This window comes from Bubalus bubalis, chromosome 15 (genome assembly GCF_019923935.1).
Source record: "Bubalus bubalis isolate 160015118507 breed Murrah chromosome 15, NDDB_SH_1, whole genome shotgun sequence".
Classification (NCBI taxonomy): domain Eukaryota; kingdom Metazoa; phylum Chordata; class Mammalia; order Artiodactyla; family Bovidae; genus Bubalus; species Bubalus bubalis.
Genome location: NC_059171.1, coordinates 45,052,470 through 45,072,331, shown reverse-complemented (window position 1 = coordinate 45,072,331; position 19,862 = coordinate 45,052,470). Strand labels below are relative to the sequence as shown.

Genomic DNA, 19,862 nt, shown 5'->3' with positions numbered 1-19,862 from the left:
ATAACATTTTCAAAAAGAAAATCACCACTGTGACACATCCCATTCTTACATTTGGATTTGTTTCCTTATGGGTCTGACCTCCTTGTGATGGCTGTATTATGTTCATGTGGCAAATCTCTTCTTCACGTAACTTAAAAATAGCTATCAGGGACTTCCCTGGCAGTCCAGGGGTTAAGACTCCGTGCTTCCACTGCAGGGGGCACAGTTCGATAGTTTCACTACCAGGGATCAAACAAGATCCCACAAATCCCGTGACCCAAAAGAAAGATAGCAAAGAAGGGCAGGAAAACCCAAACTTAAAAATAAATGGACCTTGTAATGGGAGAAGTTAAGACACGAAATTATCTACAGTTCCCCCCAAAAATTATCACAACTTTTATATACAGCAAAAGTTAAATTCAATCACTTGTGTAGAAACTTTTATACTGAAAAATTTAATACTGAACTTTCCCTCTGAAGCAAAGGTTCTTGAGATATGTATATACAGACACCATATGAATATGCATGTGTTCATATGTATATACATTTTTGACTACCATTTTTTTCAAGATGACAAACCAGAGTCAATTCAAAATGACTTTGAAAGTTTTCAATTATCTAATAGTGACCTCAGCATCTATGTCAGTTTTTACATTTTTCAAGAGAACTGCATGTTGTAGAAACAGCACAAGGCCTGAGTACCGGTGTATTTGCATTTTAGTCCAAGCTCTTCAGGAGATTGCCTTTTGAGCCTTGGTAAATTACTTTGTGTATCTTAAGAGTTCTTTCTCTTGCTTCTATTTTTTCTTTTTTAATTTTTGAAAAGTAAATGCAAGTCCTCTGGTAGGCAGCCTCTAATGAATAGAGCAAAGCAGCAATAACAAACTACCATTTCCAAGACTGAGTTACAAAAAGACCATCATTACCCTCCTGCGTGTCACCTGCTCTCGTTCTCTCTCACCTGTTTGCTCTGTGGGAAGCCGGCTGCCACGTTGTAAGCTGTCCTGTAAACAGACCTACGTGGCAAAGAACTGAGGGACACCTTGGGCCAACAACCCAGAAGAAACTGAGGCTTTTGGTCCAAGACACTGCAAGAACTCAGTCCTGCCAAGAGTCTCATGAATGACTCAGAAGCAGATCTTCCTCTAGTCAAGCTTTCAGATGAGATCACAGCCCCAGAAACAGCTTACCTGCAACCTCCTAGGAGACCTTGAGCCACAGGCACCCAGATAAACTGCACCCAGATTTCTAACCCACAGAAACTAGGATGATAAATATTTGCTGTTTTAAATTCTTAATTTCTGGTGTAATTTGTTATGCAGCAATAAGTAAGACAGTCCTGGTCAACTCTAAAGTTCTATAATTCTATGATGCTTTAGGTGTTAACTAATATATTTAGGCAAACCCCCAAAAATCAATTCCCTGTTCAACATTAATAAATAATTAATGCTAGAATATGAAAGTGGTAAATTATGAAACTTAAACATTTACATTTTATTCAAGAGAAAATCATTAAAAAGTACAGCATTAGTGAAATGGTGTTAAAATACACCACCATAGCTTTCTTATCCATTCATCTACTGATGGACATCTAGGTTGCTTCCATGTCCTGGCTATTATAAACAGTGCTGCGATGAACATTGGGGTACACGTGTCTCTTTCCCTTCTGGTTTCCTCAGTGTGTATGCCCAGCAGTGGGATTGCTGGATCATAAGGCAGGTCTATTTCCAGTTTTTTAAGGAATCTCCACACTGTTCTCCATAGTGGCTGTACTAGTTCGCATTCCCATCAACAGTGTTAGAGGGTTCCCTTTTCTCCACACCCTCTCCAGCATTTATGACTTGTAGACTTTTGGATCGCAGCCATTCTGACTGGTGTGAAATGGTACCTCATAGTGGTTTTGATTTGCATTTCTCTGATAATGAGTGATGTTGAGCATCTTTTCATGTGATGCACGATACTGGATGCTTGGGGCTGGTGCACTGGGACGACCCAGAGGGATGGAATGGGGAGGGAGGAGGGAGGAGAGTTCAGGATGGGGAACACATGTATACCTGTGGCGGATTCATTTTGATATTTGGCAAAACTAATACAATTATGTAAAGTTTAAAAATAAAATAAAATTTAAAAAAAAAAATAAATAAATTACAAATATTTTGATAAACATTAATGCAGGTAATAAAAGAGTCTGATGTATTTTCCTGATAGGAGGTTTACATGGCTTTTATAAGACTTTTTGTTGGAATAAAAATGAAATATGAGCATAAAAAAAATAAATAAATAAAATAAAATAAAATACACCACCAATATGTAAAACTACAAACCAAACCAATTTTCTTTTTTTAATCAAAAAAAGTTCACTTGGACATTAAAATATGAATTAACTACTAAAAGCATTCTCAGTGATCTAATATCCCTTACTTCCCAGAATTTAACATTATTTAATAAGAATTTACCAAAGTTAAAAAAATCTCATTTTGTTTTTCATGTATGCCTCTACAAGTTAACAATGCTATCTATAGACCTGTATGTGTTTCTTCAATATTAGAGTTTGGCAACACTGGTGGCTGATCCTGAGAAAAAGGCACAATAAAATACAGGGGAAGTTCTAATCTTCCGATATACAAAAGGCAGTTTTATGAAGAAGCAAAAGCAAAAGCACCTATTCACTCAAAACTGACGATACAATTTTAAAAATTCTGTAAGCCTTTCCTTCACAATTATAAAGATCTGTATAAATTAAAACATGAAACTATCAGTCTGTAACAGCACTCTGGGAAGTCACAGGATAAAAACTCTGAACTTAGTTTTTTTCACAAACAAGTTATCTTAGATTTATACCAATATAAAGATTCAACTATTCCACGGACAATCTGGAATGCCCACCATAGCACATTTCTTTAAACTTCATTTCTTCTTTAAAGACATGCCACATCTACTGTCCTATATTTAAAAGAATCTGATAAAAATATCAAGTCACATCAATACAATGCAGAGCATTTTATACTGCCTACAGCTTCATAAAATCCACCTTCCCTTCATCTGTCAAAAAGTTTCTAGCTACCTTTCATTCCAATTACAACTATGTGCTTTTAGAGAAACCTATTCACGTGTCCCCAAAATGCCCTACAGTGATACCCTGTCAGGCACATCAGGACAGGTAGCTCCAGATTCCAAGCTACTAAGTGGAAACAGGCAGGATGGTTTATGGAGACAAGGCACCACTACCTGGAGGGGACCTGCCACTCATGAAGAATTAAAGGTCCAACGTGACTCAGAAATGTACTGCTATTATCACTCGCTGTGTGTATTATGAACCACAGTCTGCTCATCTGAGTAATTGAAAGCTGTGCAAAATTAAATCTATAAAATCCTCAACAATTAAATCCTGCTTTATAAAATGGCATTATTAAATTATTATATCTATACAACATCTTATATTGACACCTATCCCACAACCGACAGGCAACCCTCACTTCAGTGTCTCATCTGACAATGAAAAGCAAAACATTTACTATTCCCATTCTTAGATTCCAAGCCACTACAAAACTGAATACCAACTCAAAGCTTCTAAAATTTTCATGGGCTTCTTAAAAAGTGTTTTAAAAAAAGTTTTTCATTTTCATTTCTTTTCAAAAGTACCACAAATAACTGTTTTTCTCTAAGAAAAACAGAACAATTTGGTACAAAACAGTGCCCTAGAGACTATGAAGGCTTCCCAGATGGCTCAGTGGTAAAGAATCCGCTTGCCAATGCAGGAGACCCGGGTTCGATCCCTGGGCTGGAACGATCCCCTGGAGGAGGGCATGGCAACCCACGTCAGTGTTTTTGCCTGGAGAATCCCATGGACAGAGGAGCCTAGCAGACTACAGTCCATGGGGTTGCAAGAGTCAGACACAACTTAGGGACTAAATAACAACAAAGAATCTATGATATATTCTAGAGAAGTCTCACTCTATGAACCATTCCAGTGGAAAACATCCACATACATACTGCTGCTGCTACTGCTGCTAAGTCGCTTCAGTCGTGTCCGACTCTGTGCGACCCCAGAGACAGCAGCCCACCAGGCTTCCCTGTCCTTGGGATTCTCCAGGCAAGAATGCTGGAGTGGGTTGCCATTTCCTTCTCCAATGCATGAAAGTGAAAAATGAAAGTGAAGTTGCTCAGTCGTTCCCGACTCTTAGCGACCCCATGGACTGCAGCCTACCAAGCTCCCCTGTCCATGGATTTTCCAGGCAAGAGTACTGGAGTGGGGTGCCATTGCCTTCTCCGACATACATACTACCAGCCAAATAAAAAAGAAAAGAGTTATCAGACACCAATTTTAAGTATCAGGTGCCATATTTTGCCATATTTATATTACCTCCTTTAATCCTCAACACCTTGGAATGTAGGTGATATCTCCATTTTTCTAGAAGTTGGGTCACTCCTCCATGGTCACATCACTAGGATTAAAACTCAGTTTTGTCTGGTTCAAAGTCCCCTTCCCTCCATTATATATTAAATTATAAATAAAGACTCAACTTCTTAAAAATATTCCTGTAACAAAAGGCCTGATCTCTAAAACAATAATGGCAAGGATCCTATATAGAACTTCAGGGAATTACTCAAAATCGATGACACAAAAATAAAAATTATAATTATTATGAATTCTATACACACACCTAATATTTTGAGTATCTAGAAAAAGCATGAATATATCTAGATATGATTTGATTATAGTGTGTATTTCTCCACTAGTCAGTCTAATATTAACAAAATTCAACTTTGCAATATCTAGACTTTTATTATGATCTGTACACATAAATGATCCAATATCCAGTGCTCAAAGTATACAAAAGAAAAGAAGACACAGAAATAGATGTAAAGAGGAGGTTAACTACAGAGGAAAAAAAAACCCAACACATTGGCCAATTATAACTTTCAGAACCTGATTCTAATACAGAAAAACCACTCAACCTCACTTTCTATACTGTTTGTATACTAATAACTGATAATCAGCTTAGATATTTTTGATAGTCTTATTCTTTGTTGAAAACCAGACCAAGCCTCTCCTTCCTAGAATTTCATTCCAGGCATGGCAAGTAAGCTAAAATGTGAAATTTACATGGTCTTCCATGCTGAATTATGGCAGAGTAAAGAACTATGATGTATGTAACTTATCCTCAAATGGTCTAGGAAAAAAAACATTATGTGTGTGACAGAAAGAAAGTAAATGATAAATTGTAAAATGGTAAAAGGTGACTCTGAGTTAAGGTTACAAGAATACTCTTTGCATTATTCTTATTATTGGTACTTTTCTGTAAACTTGAAATTATTTCCAAATAAAAAAAATGTAACTTAAAAATTACATGGCAGTCTATCTGAAGTTAACAGTGCAAACCTGGATTATACAGCAACATTGTCACAAATACTAAACACAGATTTTTAAAGAAAATTTTAGTGATGAGTGAAGAAATCTGAACCATGTCCTACCAACTAATGATCACTCAGGAATAAATTTCAAACTACACTGCCATGGAATGCAGTGTGGCAACCGGTGCCTTGAGTTGAAAACATAGCAGGATAAAACCGTAGAAATCACATAGCTTGTTTTAAGTTTCACAAATTTAATGTAGGCCTGCTGCAAAATGCAGCAAATTTACAATTCAAGTGGTATGTGTTATCTCTGGTTTGCAATAAAATACAAACTGAAAAATGAAAAACCTGCCAAATTACAAAACAATCGAGATGCAGAGTATCTGGATTTTGATGGTTTTATTAAACAAATTTTTTTTTTTCCTACTGCAGCTCAGTACACCGTGGTATGTGTGAATCATCTTGAGAACGCAAGGACAGAGAAGAAATAGCCTCCAGGAGCAATGTTGTAATCTTTTCTCCTACAAGGTTACTATTATCCCGCGTGCCCATCACAGTTTTGATTTCAAATATTCATCATGCTTCCTTAAAACATAAGGATGCATCAGAAAAAGTGATTAATGCTCAAAGTTCCCTAAAATCGTGAAATCAAACATTAAAATTGAAGGTTTTCAGCTAACAGTTAAACACCTTTAAAAGATCATCTCATCTTTTCTGCAGGAATCACCCAACTTAAAATCTTTTAGTATGTTCCGCTAATTGAATGGTCCTTCACTACCCAAGGAGATTTAAACCTTTGGGGGAAGGTGGTGGGGGGTGCGGGAAACGCGTCACGCCAAGCAAAGATCCTTTCCAAAGAAAATTCTCAGCAAGTGCAAAATTCTGCACATATTTTCAGGGACTTTCAGATCCCAAGGCCATTATCCCCGCCCCCTCTCCAGAAGGATCCCAGCTGAAGCGTTTCCCCGATCGCCTCTGCGGAACACCCCCCTGGACCCAATCCACACAGTGCCCGGCTCTCCCCCGAGGACGGGAGGCTCCGTCCTCTCCGGGTGGATTCTGTAACCGATCTTTGTCTCTCCGCCCAACTCCCTTCACCTCGGCAAGGTCACTAGCTGCCAACCACCCCTCTGTGCCGAGCCCTCACCGTAGTAGTTCTTAGGAGCCACGGCACAACTTGCGTGTCATAGGATACATTCTGCCCCCCTCGGCCCCACCTACCTTCCCCGTTTCAGAGCCTTACGTCTTCATCACTTGCCCATTATACAGAAATAGCCACCACCGCCCGCCCCCCGCGCGCCCCCGCCCCGCCCCACCGATCCTCCCGCGCCCCCCGGGCCCCTTCTTGGCAGACCCTCCAAGGATGGACCCCCCCCCGTCTCCCCTCCCTTCCCCTCCGCAGGGACCCTCCCCCTCCCTCTCCCGCACTGTCGCCTCTCCCGCAGTCCCCTCTTCAGGCAGTTCCCACCCCCCCGGCCCCCTACGACCCCCACCTCCCGGGTCCCTGCTCCCCCTCACCCACTGGCCCCCCTCAATCCATTCGTGCCGGCCTCCTCGCCTCCCTCCCGGCTCCTCCCCTCTGGACACCTGTGTCGTCCCACCCCCTCCACATTCGCCCCCCCCACCAATTCATTCACCTCCTCCCCGGCTCCCTGCCCCCCGCCATCCTCCTCCCCTCCCCCTCCCGCCCCGAGAGGGCCCGAGGAGGGAGGGAAGGCGCGGGGGAGGGGAGGCCGCCAAGGGGCCGCTCTTCTCGGGGTTCGCCGCGCGCCGCGGACCCGCAGAGCTCCCCAGCGCCCTCTGTCTCCTCCGCCGGCGGGGCGGAAGTCGGGGCCTCCCGGACGCCCCCAATGAGGGTATTTACCTTCTCGCCGGGGACACTTTGCAGACGACTCCAACATTGGCAAACACTACAGAGAACTGACCCCGCTCGGCCGCCGCCGCCGCCGCCGCCGGCTTCCACCCCTCGGGTTCCCCGCCCCCCGCCTCCCGCCTCCGCCCGCCTTTCGGGCGCTCCCGCCGCGCCCTCCCGGGCCCGCGCCGCGCGCTCCCGCCGACGCAGCCGCTCCCGCGCCCCAGCCCGCCCGGCACGCGCGCGCGCGCGCGCGCCCCCGAACCCCCGCGGACCTGCGCCGCGCGCCCGGCACCGACCCTCCCTCCCTTCCTCCTCTCGCCGGCCCGCGGCCGAGCGCGGCCATTGTTCGAGGCTCCGCTCCCGCCCCCTGGCGGCCGGCAGTGCGCCGCAGTGGCGGCCGTCGCGGGCGCTGCGGTGCTGGCGCCGGCAGGCCGGGCCCCCGGGCGAAGGCCCCGTCCCCCGGGTCCTTAGAAAACGGGGGCGAGCGAGCGCCCTGTGATCGCGCCCCGTCCGCAGTCTCCGGGCCCCCGCGGCCCGGTTCCCCGCCCCCTCGGCTGCAAAGGGTGGGCCTGGGGCAGCCTCGTCCACACCTGCAACTCGGCCACTGCCTCCCCCGCCCAATGGACCCTCTGCTCTTTCCCGGCCGTGTCTGCACCCCGACTCCCCGCCCGTACCTTCCCCAGGCTTTCTCGCTGCCCCCCTTTGCTCTGCTGGGGACGCGCTACCATCCCGCGTCTGCTCCGGCCGCCGCTGTGCGATGCACGGTTTAGCGGATCCTGCACCTTTCCAGACTGGGAGGAGGAGGGGGCGGGGGAAGGGGAGGGGGATAGCGCAACTGTCTCGCCCAGAAAACACTAGTGATCAGTAATCACCTGCTCTCCAAGAGCCGCAGCGTGGCCAGACAGCCTCCTCGACCAGAAAAATCACGAAAAGATAAATCTTTCGAACCAAAAAGGAGGATCATCCTAGAATAGTGCCCTAGATTCTAGATTGTTGAGGCAAGAACGCCAGAAAACTCGAATTACTTCTTGATTCGTCCTGGTTTTGATGTGGGTTACTGATGTCTGGATAACTTCAACCCAGTTAAGCCCCGTGAAATCCAACACTCCATTTAGTAAGTGGCACCATAAATAATCTCGTAATAAAGTACGTCTAGAAATAGAATTATTACTGTGTTTCACAAACTTATCCATTTGCATTATTATTCTCAGGGTTCCTCTCCCAGTATCAATTCTCTGCCTGAGACATGTCTACCAGACCTGTGATTTCTTTCAGTCATCACGTAAAACCGATAGTTCTCTGAACAGCTAGGAAGACCGTGTAGCATACAGGTTACAAGAAAGGGCATTCTAACTAGATAACCAGGCCAGGTTATCCACTTACCAAGTAGAAGACCATGGGGATGTTATTTACCTGATAAGTTTTATTCTTTTGTTGCCCAGGAGACAGCAATGTGTATTTTTTTTTTTTTTAAGATTTATTTATTTTGGCTGTGCTGGGTCTTCCTTGCTGCATGTGCTTTTCTCCAGTTGCGGTGAGTGAGTGCTACTCTCTAATTGCCGTGTGCAGGCTACTCACTGTGGTGGCTTCTGCTGCTGCTGAGCACGGGCAGAAGGGCAGGTGGGCTGCCCCTAGGGCAGGTGGGCTCAGTAGTTGCAATGCCCCAGCTCTAGAGCACAGGGCTCAGTAGTTGTGGCACATGGGCTTTCTTGCTCTGCGACATGTGGGATCTTCCCAGACCAGGGATGGAACCAGTGTCCTCTGCGCTGCCAGACGAATTCTCAACCACTGGACCACCAGGGAAGCCCTATAACGTGTGTTTAATGTCATAGTATGCACAAAGCCCTTTAAAGCAGGGCCTGACCCGTGGTAGGTCTCCCGTGCAAGGACATCATCTCCTGCCATGTTTTCCTCCTAGAACTCTTTCCTATGCTTCTTCCCCTCTTTTTCACCTCTGCCAGTTCCTTCAAACGTGGTGCATCCTCCCTAAGTGTGCCCTAGTCCTTGGTTAATGACTTCTAGCGCTCAAGCCTAGCATTCAAATACTTGTTCAATGCTTTGAATGAGAACATGCCCTTCATACCAGCAATATGGAAGGACAAGCCTCCCACATTTGTGCCTTTGCTGCGCTCCTCCTGCTCCCTGCAGTCCATCCTCCTGTGAGCAAGTCATCCTTCAGTTCAGTTCAGTCTCTCAATCATGTCTGGCTCTTTGCGACCCCATGAATCGCAGCACGCCAGCCCTCCCTGTCCATCACCAACTCCTGGAGTTCACCCAAACTCATGTGCATCAAGTCGGTGATGCCATCCAGCCATCCAATTCTTTGGCCACCTCATGCAAAGAGTTGACTCGTTGGAAAAGTCATCATTCAGATCCTTCCAAAATCACCTTCTTGAGACCATTTTGCAGCTCCTCTGAGCAGGCCAGCTCTTTTTCTTCTCTCTCCTCTGACATGATAGGTGTATTAGATTGTTTTTGAACCTGATTCTATATGCCAAACAGTATCTTGTATAAGGCCAGGCTCTGTGTCTCATTCATCTTTGTAGTCCCAGCATCCAACAGCCAACAGGTGGAAGTAAATGCTTTCGGAATAAATGGATGAGTTGATGCTTTTAGAAATGGCACTGAAGTGGTCAGAAGTGTCATTCCCTCTTATTCAGGTCGTTATAGTTCATTGAAAACTCGATCTCTGCTGTAACTTTTTCTTATAATTAATTTTAAGGCTTTGGTTATCCACTTGCTAATTAAGAGATGGGGGGAGAGAGATCATGGGTGTGTTACATTTAAGCCCCAAATCGAATAAATTTTTTAAATTTCATTTATTTAATTTAGTTTTGGCTACACTAGGCAGCATGTGACAAACATGCTTACAGTGAAAACACCAGACGTGGGAAAATCCATACATGCAGTATTAGAAATGTTTATATGAATAGTAAAAGACTTTTGTTTTTCTCATTAAGTTGGCATGCAGAGAACCAGAAAAGCGGCTGGTAGTGCGGGAAAAAAATTCCAGAGAGAGAATTTATCATCTGGCTTTATTCTACCATTGTTACTCTAATTCCCAATACTTTTCTTTGTGCCTTGCTTGTAATTATTTACATTTTCTTGAAATAGAAAAAATGTGTAACATCTCTGAACACAGGGGCGTGGGATAGCAGGTGTTTCTTCTTAAATAAGTTCAATTACGTCTCCTAACCCTTTTTAATTGTGTCTATTTTGAAAGGTATCATTTAGCACTTTGTCATCTTTCCTTCTTGTCCTATCCCCTCTTCAAAAGGCTTCATTATTCTTTCTCCCTTCCCATTTATAAAGGAGCGGGTGGCGGGGGGAGGGGGGGTGGAGAATAAACATTCTAGCTGTTTATACTTTCTCACTCTTTCATCTCTTTGGTACTTGTGATTGCATTCTGAATTAGTAATATATTGCAGTTGTAATAAACCATCCCCAGGGAAATCCCTGGTAGTCCAGTGGTTAGGATTTGGCACTTTCACACTGGGGTTCAGGTTCCACCCCTGGTAAGGGAACTAAGATCCCGCAAGTTATGCAGCATGGAAACGAATGAATGAATAAAATAAGCTCTCCCCACATTTAGTGACTGAAAACAACAGAGGTTTATTTAGTTCAGGCAGTCTGGGAAAGGCTCAATAACTTTATATTTAACTGCTCCCACAGTTATCAGCTAGGACAGCTCACAGGCTGGGAGCCCAAACCAGGTAAGGACACACTCACTCACACCTGTGGTTGATGCTGGCCGTCTACTGGGACCTCATCTGAGGCTGTCGGCCAGAACACCTACCTGTGGCCTGTGAGCTGCTTGGCTTCCTCAAAACACAGTGGCTCGGTTCCAAACAACAAGAAGTCAAAGACACGTGTTCTTTTAAGGCCTGGACTCAGCAGCTGGCACAACTGTGCTGTGAACTCTGCCATATTCTATTGGTCCAAGAGTCCCAGGGCCCAGATTCAAGGGGTGAGACCAGACTGCCAAAGAATTTTAGAGTCACGTTTAAACTCTACACACTCACTGAAATATATCTCCTTGTCTGTTCACTCTTTTGCTCTCGTGTTAAAATAACGATGGCATTGAAAATGTCTTTTCATGGACACCTGGGTCTGTGTGTATCATGGCGACTGATTTCTCATTGAACGTGTCCCTCGCCCACTGAAGACACCTGAATGATGGAGGCTACAAAAACCGGGTTCCAGAGGGCTTAGTACACTTTTCTAGTCCACTCCCTGCCTCAGGTCAAGGGGGAGACTTCGGGCAAGTCAGGTAGTCAGCAGCTGCAGCAGTGGGAGAGAGGAACAGGTAGGTTGGATGCTGGAGGAGAGGCCCAGGCTGTAACGTGCAATTGTAACACCAAGTCACGCTGTGTTTCTGGAATGTGTGCAGTTGGACGTGCGCCATGTGGCCAGTGAGGAGGTGAGAAGTGACCCAGGGAGGGACCGACAGAGGCAGGGTCAAGACAGGGTCAAGCCAACTGGTAATGTCAAGAGGATACATCACCCAGGACAGGGGCTGCTCCTTCCTCTCCCATCCCTTTCTCAGCATCTCTGTTGCACTTAGTTGCTCAGTCATGTCTGACTCTTTGCAACCCCACAGACTGTAGGCCCACCAGGCTCCTCTGTCCATTGGGGATTCTCCAGGCAATAAAACTGGAGTGGGTTGCCATGCTCTCCTCCAGGGAATCTCCCCAACCCAAGGATTGAACCCAGATCTCCCACATTGCAGGCAGATTCTTGACTGTCTGAGCCACCAGGGAAGCCACCAGGCAGGCGCATTTTTTCATTTACTCATTCAGTGTTCATGCTGTGCCTGGGGCAACCCCAAAATATGGCAGCTTGGCGTGAGGAGTATGTTAAACTAAAGGAATTTGAGAAACAGCATGTAATGGAAAAACTTTCTGACCTTCTCCTGAAACAGGTCATAAACCCTCATGTGAAACATGCCCTCTTTATACCCAGAGGAAAGAGCATCCTTATCTTCCAAAGATGAAAGGACACGGAGAGGAACCTGCATGAACAAGCCTTGCTCAGCTTCGGCCAGTTTACTCCCCTTCCCTCATAACCTCTGTCCCATCACATCTTTCCCCAACGTTCCACTGTTCATCAAACCTAGCATAAAAGTTTGCAGGTTTAATTGTTTCTTTGGGTCCTCATTGCCTTATGAAAACTTCTGTGTTGTGTAAAAGTTGTGTCCAATAAATTTGCATGCTTTTCTCTTGCTGATCTGCCTTTTATTATCGGGGTCCCAGTCGAGAACTCGGCAGTAGGGGAGACAAAGATCTATTTCCTGCACTACAGCTGCCAGTGACAGTGATGTCTGTCAGGGTGTTAAAATTGTCTGGTGCCACTCTGTACCCCTGCCACTATACGGGGCCAGCAGATTTGTCTGCCTCACCGACCCAAGTTCCAGTGTGCTACCCTCTGATACTGAAAACTTAGCTGCTGTGCAAATCAAATCTCAGAGACAGATTTTGAGGTGCAATAGTAAATAATAGCTTTATAGCTTCCATGGGCAAAGAAGGACACAGCAGACTTGTGCCCTCAAAAACTGTGTCTCCCACCAGGGTAGGGGGGTGAGAGTATTTGGTGAAGAGTCTTATAGCAGTGCTTCAAAGGTGGGGTTGCTGATAAGGGTCAGTATGTGCAGGGTAAGCACTCCTTTAATTTGGCCTCAGGTGGTCTCCTAATGACCTTCTGTGGGTCTCAGAATGCTCAAACTGTGACTTTCCTTGGAATGAACAATGCTTCATCGAGTATCTCCCATTTAGGGTTTAGTTCTATAGAAGAGTTTAAAGATATTGTCATATATTCTCTGAGGCAGAACCAAGACTCTCTCCCAAGGCTGCATTATTGATTCTTGACTGCTCCTCCCTTGTCTCCTCCTCCCCTCCCTGATTAGTAACTGTTTGAACCTACCCTCTGAAACTCAGGGAAGGTCATAGAAGCTGAAGCCTGTTACTTACAAGCTAGAAGCAGGGAACACAGAAAGGCCTCTGTGCCCAGGAGCCCCACAGGGTCCTGTTTGGTTTCACATCCATCCTGCCAACTGCCCTCCGACAGACACACACCCCCACACACACACACAGGGTCCTGTCTGGTTTCACATCCATCCTACCAACTGCCTTCCAACACACACACACACACACACACACACACACACACACACACACATTTCATTTCTTAAGACCTGATATACAGCTTCTGTCCAGTACCTGCTGACCTCTAAGCCTACACTTACCTGCATCCTCATCTCTTAGGATATCTTCCCCTAAAAGTGATCCCAGCTGTCCGCAGGCTCACTGCAGCCTCAACACTTGGCTGCTGACCCTCTGCCATTCCAACCTTTCAGGGCTCTATGCTCCTAGCTCCCTAATTTGCTTGCAACTGCACTAAGGAGTGTCTCCTTGACCTTCTAAGACTCACACTGGCAAGACTACTACTAGGCTAAACACTATGGAAGGTAAAGGAGTCTTTCCATAAACCCACTTAAACATTCCGGTCATCATAATTCTATCAGCACTCACGTTTCTCCATTCACTCCACTAAGTGGCCCAAGAGGCAGCATTTCACCAAACTGGCTGGTACTCAGTGCACAGGGCTCCCACGTCAAGACTCGCAAAGTTCTCTTCTCCGTCTTCTGACATACTTTACTGCTCCTATGCATTAGGCTTTGGGTCCCCAGTGAAGGGGGTTGAGCCTATGGACACTGGCTCTTCTGTCAATCTTTATCTTAACTAACCTGCCTGAGATTTGCATCAAGTGGTTGCAGGTCAGGTTTTTCATTATAAACTTTGCTTTCCAGCGTTTAAAATGTCTCCAAACTGGGGTAAACAGAGCTGACCTATTTGGGTGTCTCACTGGCCTGGCCAACCTTTGAGAGCACAGTGGTAAGACCTCTGTTTTAACCCCATCAATGTCAGTTTTATGCAACCCATTTTTAAATAACCGTCTAAAGCTTTCCACCTGGCTGAGATGAATTCCATGGCCCTTCTTTTTCTTTTGTCTTACACTCCATCAATATTGCCTTTATTCACATTATTTCTTAATAACAATGTTAAAGTTTTCATACTTCTAAGACCAGTCCCTTGACTCTTTCCTTCGCCTCTCCCCATTAATTAATTAATTAATTAATCTAATGTTTTTATAAGCATCTGCAAGACCCATGAGGGGAAGCTAAGAAAGCAAATTCCAGATTCTTGCTTGATTATACATCACTAAGTTTATATGAGGTACCAGGAGATGTGGGTTCAATTCTTGGGTGGGGAAGACCCCCTGGAGAAGGAAATGGCAACCCACTCCAGTATTCTTGCCTGGGAAATCCCATGGACAGAGGAGCCTGGGAGGCTACAGCCCATGGCTTTACACAAGAGTTGGACACGACTCAGGAACTAAACAACAGTTCACTTCAGTTCAGTTCAGTCACTCATTTGTGTCTGACTCTTTGTGACCCCATGAACCAGAGCATGCTAGGCCTCCCTGTCTATCACCAACTCCCAGAGTCCACCCAAACCCATGTCCATTGAGTCGGTGATGGCATCCAACCATCTTATCCTCTGTCGTCCCCTTCTCCTCCTGCCCTCAATCCTTCCCAGCATCAGGGTCTTTTCAAATGAGTCAGCTCTTTGCATCAGGTGGCCAAAGTATTGGAGTTTCAGCTTCAACATCAGTCCTTCCAATGAACACCCAGGACTGATCTCCTTTAGGATGAACTGGTTGGATATCCTTGCAGCCCAAGGGACTCTCAAGAGTCTTCTCCAACACCACAGTTCAAAACCATCAATTCTTTGGCACTCAGCTTTCTTTATAGTCCAACTCTCACATCCATACATGACCACTGGAAAAACCATAGCCTTGACTAGATGGACCTTTGTTGACAAAATAATGTCTCTGCTTTTTAATATGCTGTCTAGGTTGGTCATAACTTTCCTTCCAAGGAGCAAGTGTCTTTTAATTTCATGGTTACAGTCACCATCTGCAGTGATTTTGGAGCCCAGAAAAACAAAGTCAGCCACTGTTTCCACTGTTTCTCCATCTATTTGCCATGAAGTGATGGGACTGGATGCCACGATCTTTGTTTTCTGAATGTTGAGCTTTAAGCCAACTTTTTCACTCTCCTCTTTCACTTTCATCAAGAGGCTCTTTAGTTTTTCTTCACTTTCTGCCATAAGGGTGGTGTCATCTGCATATCTGAGATTATTGATATTTCTCCCAGCAATCTTGATCCCAGCTTGTGCTTCTTCCAGTCCAGTGTTTCTCATGATGTACTCTGCACACAAGTTAAATAAGCAGGGTGACAATATACAGCCTTGACGAACTCCTTTTCTTATTTGGAACCAGTCTGTTGTTCCATGTCCAGTCCTAACTGTTGCTTCCTGACCTGCATACAGGTTTCTCAAGAGGCAGGTCAGGTGGTCTGGTATTCCCATCTCTTGAAGAATTTCCCACAGTTTATTGTGATCCACACAGTCAAAGACTTTGGCATAGTCAACTAAACAACAACAAGATTATTTGAGGTACCTAGGCAAAAGTGGCCCCCTTAACGACAACATTTACCATGATTCAAGCGACGGGCAGTCAGCAGGTGAATATCCTGTCAGGAAGGCACTCCCACGTGGATGCGTATGAAGCACAGCAGGCGCTTCACCTGGAGGGCTCCACTGGTGTTTATAGAGGGAGTTGGCAGTCTTTCTTCTCAGGGTAAACAGATCTTACATGGCTTGTATCCAGTTCACAAGCCTGGCTGTTCCCTCAGGAACACCCTGCTTTGTGTCTTGATCAAGTATAGTTTTCTGTGATCTGTCGACTAAAAACAATGCTCACCCTAAAAGCTAAGAATTATATTTTATTCAGCAGACTCTGAGGACTTAAGCCCAGGAGATAACTCCAGGGGGCTTTCTGAAGAGGTAAGAGGGGAGCCAGAATATTTAGTTTTTGCAAGAAATGAGGTGGTAAGAACATCAAAACATCACTGTTAATTAAAGAAAAATAGACATCTCAAATCAATGAAGTTAGCACTTTTCTTTGTATGGGAAGATGCAAGAGTCTGGGTTCTTTGAAATCATTCCTTGGATATGTAGATATATACCTTATCATTCAGGAAAAAAAAAAAAAGTTGCTTGTCTTATCAATAAAAAAAAAAAAAAAAAAAAAAGGACAATCTTACAGCCATCAAGTCATCACATTGCAGCTGGCCTGATGGTGAGCCCTAAGGGAGCTCAGGGTAGAAACAGGAAGCCGAGCCATCAGACACTGCAGCCGACACCCCCACCACAGAGCACCCTGAGAGACTCAGGGTGAGAAAGTACAGATCCTGACCCCAGACAGCTGAGGTGCACATCAAAAGAATGATTTCAATGAGTCCTGACTTTTGCATCTCCCATATAGAGAAAGGCATTAAATTCCTTAAGTTGAGATGATTGGTTTTCTTTAATCAATAGCCATCTTTTAATGTTCTGATTTATTGTCTTTGTTGCAAAAAGTCCTTTATATTGTGGTCCTCCCTTACCTCTTCAGTGCAGTCTCTCAGAGCTGAGATGCTGTGTCCTGGGCTTAAGTGCTCAGTTTTGTCTACCAAATCAAACATGATTCTCAACTTTTAGGTTATGCATTTTTTTTTCCAGCCAACAACCTTAACTATCTAGGGACAGAATCCTCATTTTCTCCATCCTGAATCCATTGGGGGTGGAGGAGGGGACAGCTGCAGTGGCTGATGGCTTGATGGCTGTTTACTGATACAGCAGGTGACATTCTTTGTCCACAGTTTAATAGTGAGGCGTGTGTGCCTGGCTAAGTCACTTCAGTCATGTCCAGCTCTCTGCAACCCTATGGACTGTAGCCCGCCAGGCTCCTGTGTCCATGGGATTCTCCAGGCAAGAATACTGGAATGGGCTACCATTTCCTCCTCTAAGGGATCTTCCAGAACCAGGGGTCAAACCCACATCTCTTACAACTCCGGCACTGGCAGGCAGGTTCTCTAGCACTAGCACCGCCTGGCCAGTCCCATAGCGAGCCTTGGGTCATGGATAAACCCAAACAGGCTCTTGCATCTGCAGCCTTCAAAACCAAAGATGCTCCTGCTACATTACTCTCACAATACGTTTTAGTAAAGGTCCTTCAACAGCTGCAGAGAGACTTTCCTGGTGGTCCAATGGTCAAGACTCCATGCTTCCACTGCAGGGGGCATGGGTTCAATCCCTGACCAGGGAACTAAGATCCTGCATGCCGTGTAGCATGGCCAAAAAGTAAATAATAGTTTTTGGTTTTTTTTTTTTAAGCTGCTGATACCAATCCACAAAATGGAATTTTGTCACACTGTACTCCACGCTTGGCTGTGCCCTCTCCCACATGGAGGTGTGCAGTCAGGGGGTTGGGAGTGTGAGGCTAAAAGTTCTAACACTTTAGCTAAGACTTGATTTTCCTGGTGACCAACCCAGCTACTCATCATCTCATTAACATTAAAAAACAGACACACTCATCACTCAGGACATTCCAAGAATCTTAGAAGTTCTTGTGTCGTTGTTGTTCAGTCGCTAAGTCATGTTCAACTCTTTGTGACCCCATGAACTGCAGCACACCGGGCTTCCCTGTCCTTCGCTATCTCCCAGAGTCGTGTCCATGGAGTCTGTGATGCTGTACAACCATCTCATCCTGTCGTCTCCTTCTCCTCCTGCCTTCAACCTTTCCCAATATCAAGGACTTTTCCAATGAGTGGGCTCTTTGCATCAGGTGGCCAAAGTATTGGAGCTTCAGCTTCAGCATCAGTCCTTTCAGTGAATATTCAAGGTTGATTTCCTTTAGGATTGACTGGCTTGATCTTTCTGGTGTCCTGCATTGCAGGCGGATTCTTTACCAACTGAGCCACAAGGGAAGCCCTCTCTGGTGTCAGGGAAGACTAAATATTATAACAAAAGACACTCCTATTCCCCCATCATTTAGGAAATTACAAGAGTTTCAGGAGCACTGTGTCAGAAACTTGGGGCAAAGATCAAATATATATTTCTTATTATATGACAAATGCCTTTTGTGAGAATTTAAAAAATATAACTCCTCTGGGTGGTCACAGTTCCACAGACGCAAATGTTATTGAGTAAATATCACCTTTGTGCCAAGAAAATGGGTATAAGGAGAAGATGCAATGGATCTCCAACCCCACTAGGCTCTCAGCTAGGGCTTTGTGAATGGGTAGCCTGAAATGGTAACCACTCTGTTTCCATGCTGTGGACTCAGTCAGTTGTCTGAAGCCAGCTGGTGGCTGACAATACTCTGAGGTCAGAAATGATCTAACCCTTCCCATTCCACTCCCAAGTTAGTGCCATTTTTCCATGACATTCAGTGAGCGACTGTCTGTCTCCCCTTATAGAACAAAAGGAATCAAAACACTCATCACTGGATCCTATAAGGTCAGTTTTTCCAGCACTTCTTTTAGCAGCAGACTCAATGGATACTGTCAGAATTATTCTTGGATCCCCTAAATTCAGACTATAAAGCCAGAACCAGTCGAAAACAGGGTTAACAGTATCAAGTATGGAATCTTTTGAGCAAATTCCAGACCTTAAATAGGACTGATCTAGAATACCATGTACTATAATTCCATGCAATCATTTCAACAGACATTAATAGATGTTATGTGGCGAATGGGTTCTCTGATTAAATGTGTCTAAGAAGCTGTTAGACACATTCTTTAACAAAGTTAGAGAAGCTTATTTACTGCAGAATTTCTCAGAGACTTTCTTCTGCCAATATAGATGAAGTTTCCAAGAAGGGATAGGTTATGTTCTGTTTCCCAAACTTATTTGGCTATAGGACCTCTTTGGCAGGGAGCACATCCATGGAGCACATTTTGGGAAACATTTAGGCATGGTTGAAAAATCAAGCAGAGAGACTCTGCCTGTAGATGGAGCTAAAGACACCAATTCCCAGCTAGGAACTGGAAGACTACTGGTAAAATAAGACATTGCTAATTCCCCTGGTATCTTTACTTATCAACAGATCATTTTTAAAAATAAATTTTTTTTTTTTAGAGCAGTCTTAGATTCATAGCAAAGTTGAGCAGAAGGTACAGAGGTTCCCCATTCATCCCTTGCCCCACACAAGCATAGCGTCCCCCATCATCAACATCTACACCTGCACCAACATCCTGTTTAGATTTGTGATGACTGACACCTCGCGATCACCCAGAGTCCACAGCTTACATTAGGGTTCACTGTGTATGTTGTACTTTTCAAGGGTCTGGCCAAAGGTATAATGACCTACATCCACCAACTGACCATGTTTTCATAGGTCTTCTCTCCGTTCTCTGTACTCCATTTTTTCATTTGTTTTGTTTTGGCCACCACATGCAGCATGGGGATCTTAGTTCCCTGACCAGGGATTGAACCCGTGCCCCCTGCATTGGCAAGGCAGAGTCAACCACTAGATCTTCAGGAAAGTCCCTGGTACTCTGTTTTCTTAACTCTAAGATCTAAAATGTCAAATTTGAAAGCACTATTGATGGCCCAATGTCTAAAAAAGATAAAGTTTGATGCTTTAAAGCAATTACAGCCTATGGGCCAAAATTAGCCTGCTGACTGCTTTTGTAAATAAAATTTATTCAAAATACAGCCACACACTTTCATTTACATATTGTCTATGGTTGCTTTCATGAATCTACAGAGTTGTTGCTGCTGCT

General features: G+C 44.7%; 1 protein-coding gene across 8 annotated transcripts in view; it reads right to left on the bottom strand.

The window, feature by feature from the left end:
* The window catches only part of STAU2 (staufen double-stranded RNA binding protein 2), a 305,674-nt gene extending 297,672 nt beyond the window's left edge, over window positions 1–8,002 (bottom strand). Inside the window, exon 1 of one of the 8 annotated variants that reach the window (XM_045162802.1) lies at window positions 7,867–8,002. Coding sequence is in view for 1 of the 8 variants with exons in the window: in XM_045162800.1 (XP_045018735.1) it covers window positions 7,867–7,920 (54 nt within the window). In the remaining 7 variants the exon portion in view is untranslated. Of the gene's footprint in view, window positions 1–7,201; window positions 7,347–7,866 lie in introns of those variants that run through there. The other 7 variants (XM_045162800.1, XM_045162797.1, XM_045162801.1 and 4 more) reach the window with 7 other exon arrangements.
* Between the last annotated feature and the right edge of the window lie 11,860 nt (window positions 8,003–19,862).